Source organism: Triticum aestivum, chromosome 1D (genome assembly GCF_018294505.1).
Source record: "Triticum aestivum cultivar Chinese Spring chromosome 1D, IWGSC CS RefSeq v2.1, whole genome shotgun sequence".
Taxonomy (NCBI): Eukaryota; Viridiplantae; Streptophyta; class Magnoliopsida; order Poales; family Poaceae; genus Triticum; species Triticum aestivum.
This window is the reverse complement of record NC_057796.1, coordinates 488907856-488916918: the sequence shown is the minus strand read 5'-3', so window position 1 is coordinate 488916918 and position 9063 is coordinate 488907856. Positions and strand designations below refer to the sequence as shown.

Sequence of the window (9063 nt, the reverse complement as noted above, 5' to 3'; positions counted from 1 at the left end):
GCTCATCCTCCTGCTCTCAAACCTTGGCCTTGCCCGCATACCCAACGTTTCCCATATGATGTGGGAACTAGTTCAATATGGCAATTTCTCTGTCCTCCCGAATTTTCTCTTTAAATTCACGTGTGCTTTTCTGCCGCAAAAAATCATCCCACACACATGCCTCAGTTTGCCTGTAACGCTCAAAGGGCGTTACTTTCTGCTCAACAAACCTATTCACAAGGATTGACTTCCATCCGGCGAAACATTTTTTAGCAGTAAGAAGAGCTGACCGCATGAGAGCCTTTCGTGTTCCGGTTCTATAATGCAGTAGCCCAAGATTTCGCGGACGATTGATTCAAGATGATTATGCGATATAGATGCCCATTTCGCATTTGTATATTAGACTCAATCAGGAACGACAATCGCACAAACCTTTTTCAACATCTTTCTAGCATTATCTGGTGCAATTGGAGTGGCCGTGGTCAGATTGATGTCGGTGATCCTGAATCTGATTTCCCACCTTGGGGAACTCCCTACCACCGGATCGCGCCGGCCGGATTTCTCTCTGAGCGACGAACACATGCGTACACGATGGAAAGAAACACAGCAGTACGACACAAGGAAACGAGTATTTTGTGCCGCGCAACTTCCTCGGCGTTTCGTTCTCTTTCCTTTTATTCAATGAGAAACAAACTGGGCGAAAACTACGCCACAAACGCACCATCCCACGGCTTCGGATCGTGGACTCACCCATACGCTACAAAAACGTAACCACGACCTGGCCGAGCGTGTACACCCACCTCAGACCAAGTTTAATGCATGCAACACGTTACATGTATAATTCTCAAAAAACAAAACACGTTACATGTATTGTACCAACTATATGCAGACTCAACTATACACGATCACAATTCTTTGATACACGTTGAACATTTTTCAAATACATGATGTATATTTTTTTCAGATACCTGTTTTGAACATTTTTCGAAAACATGTCGAAGATATTTGAAATACACAATGATCATTTATTTTAATGGCACATAACATTTTTTAAGAACTACAAAAACATTTTTTATATGTATAAACATTTTCTTAATATGTCACATATTTTATCTGAGAGGTCCCAAACATTTTTTTCAAACTATGCACACATTTTACATTGTATCATTTTTTAGAATACTTCATGAACATATTATTGAGATGCGTGAACATTTTTTAAAATTCCAAATACTATTTTTCGGAAGCTATCACCATTTTCTAAAAGTTGCATGATTTTTTTACACTTCTTTAGTTTTTAAAAAAATGTGTGATGAATGTTTGACTAAATTAATTTTGTAAATGTATACAAAAGTAAAAGAATGAAAAACAAAACGAACCTAGCACTACTTGTGCCGACCCACAGTGCGCTCGCTTGAGGCGATGGAAGCTTCCATCTCTCGTCTAGCGAGATATATGGGTGTTCTTTTGTTTTAAGAAATATATGGGCTCTGGGCTATTATCACTTGCTGCGATACAGAGCAGTTCTCCGGAAATGGGTCGGCCGAACACGTGAGAGGAGTACAAGGTTTTTTCCTTTTTTTTATTACTCTGGCACAAGGTTTTTTCCTTTTTGTTTTATTACTCAATTCTTTCTTATTTTAAATGAGACTAGATTTTCGTGAAAAATGCTCATCACATCGTCCAAAAAAATCAATGCAGTGTTAAAAATTATTTGCTCAATTACGAAAAGTGTTTGTGACAATTAAATAATATTCCCGTGTTACAAGAAGAATGTACATGAAGTTTTTCAAAAACGTGTATATAATTTTATTTAAATAGTGTAATTCAAAAAAATGTTTCACACCATTCAAAAAATATAAAAAAATATTCATGTATTTCAAAAGCATGTGCGTGACATTTTTAAAAAACATTATACAATGTAAAAAATGTTTGCAAGGAATAAACAATATATCGTACCATTAAAATAATTGTACGTGAAATTTTATATAAATATTCTGATTTTTTTATATTTTCAGAAATGTTTATACAATGTAAAAAAATCACATGGTTTAACAAAAATGTTTAAAATTGATCAAAATAATTCTCAAAATATATATTTAAGAAAATGTACATCATGTATTTGAAAAATGTTCAACGTGTATCAAAAAATGTTCCACGTGTAGATGAAAATGTACAGTGTGAAGTAGACATGTGTTCAAAGAAAAAAGCAGAAAGGAAAATAGAAAAAAAATAAACAAAGAAAACCGGTGAGAAGCCACAAAAAAGAAGATTCCTAAGAAAAACAAAGAAAGCCAAAAAAATGATGAAGAAACACACAAAAAAACGAAGAAACCCAGTGACAAAACACAGAAAAACGGTCGAAAACTAAGAAAACTGAAGAAGCAAACCGGAAGAAACGAACAGAAAATCAAAGGTGTACAACCGTTATTGAAACGGCCCATTAGCTGCGCAATGTAGGCAAGCCAGAGCTACATCTCGTAATAGGCGAGATAGATATAGCTCTAGCGTTGTCTAAAAAAAAGATATAGCTCTACCGAGATATGGAGCCCCCGCGAGCAAACGGTCCCTTAACACCACTGTGTTGGTACTGGCATCACAACAGAAAAACATAGTGCATTCAATTTCAGTATGATGATCAGTGTACTGTGTATTTGGTTTTCTGTGAGATTCCCCAGCTAGATTTTTCTTCTGGTGCCCCAGCCAGAGTCGAAATAGCTTTGTTACTCTTCGATGTTCAGAATGCAGAGTAGAGTTCAGAATTTGTTGCAGAAAGCACTAGATCTTATAACAAGGGGACACTTTCTATATATTTTACTACATTCCAGATATAACCACATATACGACACTCAGTCAGTTGTAGAAGATGTAAATTATACTTTAACAACTGGACTAAGAAAACTAAAAAAAATAAATGAACTTCATTTTTCACTGTCTATTCACCAATATATAATGAGTTTAAACCCTTCATGTACCCATCAGCCACCATCAGGACAAGTGTGTACTAGAACATAAACAAACTCCAATGGAACTTTATCACAATCTCAATGAAAATTACGCCTGGTGGCTGACCTACCTTTTGTGCCAATCTGCACTAGAAAGGTAGCTAGCAGTACTAGAATCCACAGAAGTCCTTGATCTTCAGATAACAAAAGGTAACAAAGTTCTCCTTCCTGAGCTTGGACATGGCTGAATTCAGCACCTGCCATCCTCGAGGCCGTGCCACAGCTTCAGTACGCGCCCTTCCCTAGCCGGGAGCCTGTCCAGGACCAGGAGCAGCCTCTCCCTCAGCTGCCTCTGGAAGATGGCCACCTCCGGGTCTTCCAGTGATGTGTCTAGGGTCACATCCTGCATTTCAAACACCCGTCAGACAGACTCATTCGCCGCATCCCGATCAGGGGACGCAGATCTGGCGATGCCGTTGTCACTCTCATCCTCCTCATCTTTCAGGTGTTATAGACAGGGTGAACGGGGTGATCAGCGACATTTCTAGCAAGGCAACCCCAAGATTTCGGGTCACATTCACTCGAACAAACCGCTCAGTTCATTGCAATGCTAAGCCGCACTAGGCCCATGTTTTATACAGCTCGAAGATTCGATACCCGCATATATATAATTCGAAGAGGTCTTTCATTTTTCACCTGGAGAATGAACCTATAAGCAGTTTTTTTTAATGAAAGAGGTTTCCCTCCGATTTCATTAACGAAACCAAAAGCGAGCACAAACGAGGTCCCGTCCAGGCCATCAGGTTTTTATCAGATCGCATCACAGCAACACTAAGCTAAGAACTACCCTGCCGCATAGGAATACAAAAGATGCATCGCATACATCATTTTGCCATAGAGTTATTCTCCCACAAGTTCAAGGTTACAAGCCGAACAACAAGAGAGGAGGCCTATCTTTCTTCGCTGGCCTCAGCCTTCCAGCCGCTGAACTTCTAGTCTCCATCCCTGCGTCGCCTTGTATATCTCACTTGCCACCCGCTCGATTAGTTTTGCTCCCAGTTGCAGTAGTTTTTCCTCCAGCTTTTTTCTCTGCAAAATCGACCAATCAACAATCCAGTTGCACATAAGGCGAATGAATATCATTGGATCATATATTTTCCTCAATCTGAAGATTATATCATTTCTGCATTTCCAGAGAGCCCAGAATATTGCAGCACTCCCCACCAAGACTAATTTCTTCTCTGGTTTCTTCAAGGTATTTAGCAACCCCCCCCCCCCCCCCCCCCCCCCAAGTAATCATTGTAGTTAACTGGGATACATCTAAGATCGAAAGCACATTTGATCAGGCTCCAGACCAATCTGGCCGCTGAGCACTCAAAAAACAAGTGATCTACATTTTCATCTTTTCCACAGTACACACATTCTTTTGGCCCCTTCCATCCTCTTCTGATCAAGTTGTCTTTTGTCAAAATGCTTCTTCTGGCCATCAGCCAGAAAAACATTTTAATTTTAGATGGAATTTTAATAATCCCACCCCATCATTGATCAAAAAGGAATACAGAGATTTAACTGAGAACTTTCTATTTTTAGTAAGCATCCACATGGGTTGATCTTTTCCCCCATGTATCCTCACTTCCTCACATCTTTGTTTCAAGTTGTTCCAAAGTTCAGTTGTTTCTCTAGTCAAAGTTCTTCTAAAGCTAAACCCCTGCCACCCTCTGCTCACAGCCTCTGCCATTGAAATATTATGATCAAAGCTGATATTATATAACCTAGGGTATAGGTCTTTTAGAGGTCTAGATCCTACCCACCAATCTTCCCAAAATCTAGTTTCATTTCCATCCCCAATTGTCTTCTTAACATGCTGAAAATAGTTTTTTTAACCCCCATCAGACTGCTCCAAAACTGGGAGTCCCCAGGTTTCTTATCCAGTCCAGGCAGACATCTATAAGCAGCTTTACTTGTTCTTTTCTTAGACGAGCAGGAATAACAAAGTTCAGATAAGAAAAGGTAACAAAGTTTACTGGGGATAAAAATTAGATATTAATAGTTTCTCAAAACAAAGTTGCATATAGGAATAACCACAGTTAAGATAACACAGTGCAAGACTCCCTAACAGAGAACCATAACTCCCTCCAGGATCAGGATACAGCGAGGTAAAACAGATGCCAGGGGATTACAGAAACTTGAGCAAGATAGCATTCCACAAAGATCTACTACTAATTATCCAGAGGCGATGACGGCACTCGCTAGTGATGGTGCTGAAGAGATCCTTCGCCTTGCTGGGCCGAAGAAGCATCCATTGCTGCAGGAAAAGTAATACGCAAAAGAGAGTGTCGGTTGGATGCTTGATAGCCTTGCGCTAAAAGATAACATTATTTCAGATGTTCCAGAGAGCCACTAAATAGCAGTAATCCCAAATCAAAGATAGATAATCGGTGCTCCCAGTCGCATCATATTTCAGCCAGGTAATCATATCTTGGACAGACAAAGGGCGCCAATTCCAACCCAAAAAGTCCGGAACGAAAGACAAGACAAAAATAGCAATGGGACAGCAAAAGAAAAGATGATCAGTTGTTTTAGTTTCCCCGCACAGCGTGATGTTTCATCTGTAGGCCCATGTCTACGAAGTATTTGTTCTCACATGGAGTCTCTATGACGGAGAACCCTCCACTGCCATGTAAAAATCCTGATCCTCCAAAGAAGTTTTAGCTTCCAGAGTTTCACCGATTATGGGGTTTGGACTCCCTGATGGGAAAGCCAACGATACATTGGTTTCGTGGTATAAATTTTGTTACCAGTGAGCTGGCATAACAGCTTTACTTTTTCTAGAGTTTGCAAATGTACATGAACATATACAGATGCAAATTTGTTTGAACTTTCATGACTAAGGTTCTTCCAGTAGCTCCAATAATAGCACATATAGAAAGTGAGGAAAAGGCATGACAAATAACCCTCACAAGTTGATGTAAGGCATGATGAGAAAGTGAGGAAAAGGAACAGATGCATTGGACACACATAGATTATTTTTTCCTTTTTTGTCTCTAATAGAAGAGAGGCAATGGCGCAATGCCACAAATAGTAACCAAAACAGTCACTACAGAAGCATTACATGAACAAATAAACTTCTCACATCTACACTGAAACTTAATGCTGCGTACTTTACACTACCGAAGATTACTTGATAGTACAGAGATGGGAAAATGATTGGTTTACTCACTGTGAAGGGGAGCACCTGAGACATTGATCACCTTACCGAAGCGCTCGGAGGTAAGTTGCGCCCACTCACAGACCCCTGGTAAAATTTTGTGCAGGTCGGTATTATCACCCAGATATCTTGCGCCTGTGATCCTTGGTTCTATTGTCAGTTTCTCAAGAACAGAAGCATTTTCCAAGATACAACACGCCAGCTTAATCTGAGCCTTGTAACAGCGAAACCCGCTCATGAAGACCGTCTTGAGATGATCATGCCGGCGCATGCCCACCACCTCTGCACTGGACACACCACTGGATGACACATAGAACATCTGCATTGGAAGCTTGCGATCATTTTTTCAAACTAATCAAAGTACAGTTCTTTCTTCAAGGTCCGCATATTAATATTTCTTAATAAATAAAACGACACTCACATTCAATTGCAATGTCTCCAGCTGGGGTGCAGCATCCAAACAATAGGCCAGTTGAAGAACTTCAATGTCGTAATTGGCTTCTTGTGGTCTTGAATGGACAATTATTCTACAAGTCATGTGCCTCAAATGCATAAACATTCCGTCAGGTCTTGTTGGCAGTTTCTGCAACTGAAATATTACCCAAGCAAATAAGATGACGTTGGCAGCAACACTAATTTTCAAGAACCGTGAGGTAAGAAAAAAATTTCAACTAACCTGTGAATATTTTGATAGAGCAACAGATCGCACATTTAATATCTTCACTGGCAAAATGCTTGGAACTGCAGTGAATGCCTTGGCCAGTCCTTTCTTACCACTAAACATTATTGTTGCCTTCTTTAATTTTGAGCAACCATGATGCACTATGGGGACCACTTGCCCTTTGTACTCAAAATGAGAAAGATCTGCAGCATAAAACTCGACCATCTCCACTTCCATTCCATCAATTAGCAAATGCTGGAGTTTATCAAGTTGCTGTGGTATGATTAAATTAGTTAAACCGGAGCACTCGATCATCTCTAGGTCCTCAAGTGCTGCACAATTTGCCAAAAAGCCTGTAAAGTCTCCGGATATCGTGACTGATTGCAGAACAAGCCTTCTGAGTATTGTAAAGCCACATATTGCTGAGTGTGGCTTTATAACAACACCTCCAAGAAACAAGGACCGTAGAAATGAGCTACCTTGAGCATCTAATAAGGCCTCAAGATGCAAGTGGTTTACTTCTTCGAACACGTCCTTGAACCTCAGATCAAGATGTATTATCTTTGCCTTCGATGAGGCGGCAAACCGAATCCACCTGTCGAGATGAACAGAGTCCTCCTCGAACAGGCCACACCTGATGCTGAACTTATTGATCCCTATCCGACTATGCTGCTGAATAACACAATTTACTGTCTCAATGCATTTTGCTTGTTGTATTTTGGTATCATTCTCATGCAGATAACGGGGGCCTTTAAAAGATAAATTACAGCGGAATGTCCAGATCATTCTCCAACTTGTTGAAACAATGCTTGTCCTCACAGCCTCTTTCAGTGGAAGAAGCGACATTATAACAGCTTGAACATCCTGTGACAAGAAAGGACCTGTATTTTCAGGATGGTTGAATTTTGACTAGAACTGACATTATAACAGGTAGACACAGTGACCTGAAACTGCATATATTTGAAAGAGAAATCTGAAACAAACTGCAATTATTTTAGTTTATTTTATTTTTTGCCGCAGTTTCACTGAGTCCCTCATGATCCTTGCAGGCAAGTTAATGTGTTATTGACGCCGAAAACAAGTTAATAAAGATGCCCTAAAACAGCGGAAGCCCCAATCCCAGAAAACACCAGTCTTTTATGTTCCAAAGTTGCAGATCTGTGGTCCTTGGAGAAGACACAGGCAACACATCAAGAAGATGAGAAAGAGGAACTGAACTGACGGAACGGAAATTACCACGGGCAGGTCCTCCATCCTGAAGGACGGCGCGTCGCCGGCGCCGTGGTGGTGCTCCGACCTGCTCCGCTTTGCCGCCGGCCCCTGTCCTATGGGTTGCTGCAGGGAGGGAGGGAGGAACCGCAGGTTAACCGAGAAAAGGGATTCCTCAGATCGATGGGAAAACCTAGGAGAGAGGAGAGGGGAGAGCGTGGTAGTGTACTCACTTGTGGATCTACAGGATGTGGAGCAGGAGGAGCCACTTCGTCTTCCTCGGCTCCGGCCATCGCTGCTGCTCCCCTCCGACCCACGTTCCCCTCTTGGTGCCAAGGGGGCAACGCTTTGCAATTACTGAGAGCGGAGGTGTTTACAAGGTGCAGGCTTGCATAAGATTTCAATAAGAGCTAGCAGCCACCTTAAAACCGCGACCCTTAGAGCATCTTCATCCGCCTCTCAACAAACACCCAAGGCACATTTTTGATCGTCGGCGCTAAAGAAAATCACCCAGTCACGTCCCAAGAGACCAAATTTCGTCGGTTTGGGCCGAAATTAACGCCGGTGAATCCAGGTTGAACCCAGCATGCTGGGGCCGACCGGGGGCACCAGGGGAAAGAAAAATGGCACGAAAACAAACCGCGCCAGATTTTCCCCTGTGGGCCCACCGTGTCAGCGACCGGGCTTCGTCGTCCTCATCGCCTAGCCCCGGCTCCCGCATGATTCAATGCTGTCGCCGGTCAGCCTTCCATTGATGCGGCGGCACAGTGAAGGCGAGCCACCGCCGCACGTACCCGGCCTTTCCCGCCACGCGTCCACACCGCTCACGCCCTCTCGCCGCTATAAAAGCCGAGCTTCACCGCCGCCCGCCGCACACCCGCCATCGTCTTCTCTTAGTCTACACCGCCCAGCGGCTACCATCTCTTCTCTTTCCTTTCTCTCTTCGCCTACACTGCTTCCAGCGCTGTCCATAGCGGAGAGGTTTCCCGGCGATGGGGCGTCGGCCAACGGCTTCAGCCGCGGATGGCTGCACAAGTGGGAAGCTCGCCTGCTGCAGGAGGCAA

The 9063-nt window shown here is 42.3% G+C and overlaps 1 protein-coding gene across 4 annotated transcripts; it reads right to left on the bottom strand.

Annotated features, from left to right (window-relative positions):
• Nucleotides 1-3623: 3623 nt before the first annotated feature.
• Nucleotides 3624-8420, bottom strand: LOC123183345 (F-box/FBD/LRR-repeat protein At2g04230). 4 transcript variants are annotated; one of them, XM_044596136.1, is made up of 6 exons: nt 8233-8420; nt 8027-8125; nt 6806-7654; nt 6551-6718; nt 6157-6448; nt 3624-4010 (listed from the first exon to the last, which is right to left on the bottom strand). In XM_044596136.1, the coding sequence occupies exons 1-6, from the start codon at nt 8290-8292 to the stop codon at nt 3946-3948; spliced, it is 1533 nt and encodes a 510-aa protein (XP_044452071.1). In that variant the 5' UTR covers nt 8293-8420; the 3' UTR covers nt 3624-3945. The 4 variants fall into 4 exon arrangements, with proteins under 4 accessions (XP_044452071.1, XP_044452069.1, XP_044452070.1 ...); XM_044596134.1 differs by having other exon boundaries at nt 3627-4010; nt 6142-6448; XM_044596135.1 differs by lacking the exon at nt 3624-4010 and adding an exon at nt 4925-5226 and having other exon boundaries at nt 6142-6448.
• Nucleotides 8421-9063: the final 643 nt, after the last annotated feature.

Bases quoted from the DNA above. Each gene is read 5' to 3' on its own strand.
- LOC123183345 (XM_044596134.1), bottom strand. From the start codon at position 8,292: ATGGCCGGAGCCGAGGAAGACGAAGTGGCTCCTCCTGCTCCACATCCT. The intron at 6,719-6,805 runs GTTAGTTGAAAT...GTAATATTTCAG, and splicing joins CTCTATCAAAATATTCACAG to TTGCAGAAACTGCCAACAAG. The intron at 4,011-6,141 runs GTGAGTAAACCA...TCGATTTTGCAG, and splicing joins CTCAGGTGCTCCCCTTCACA to AGAAAAAAGCTGGAGGAAAA.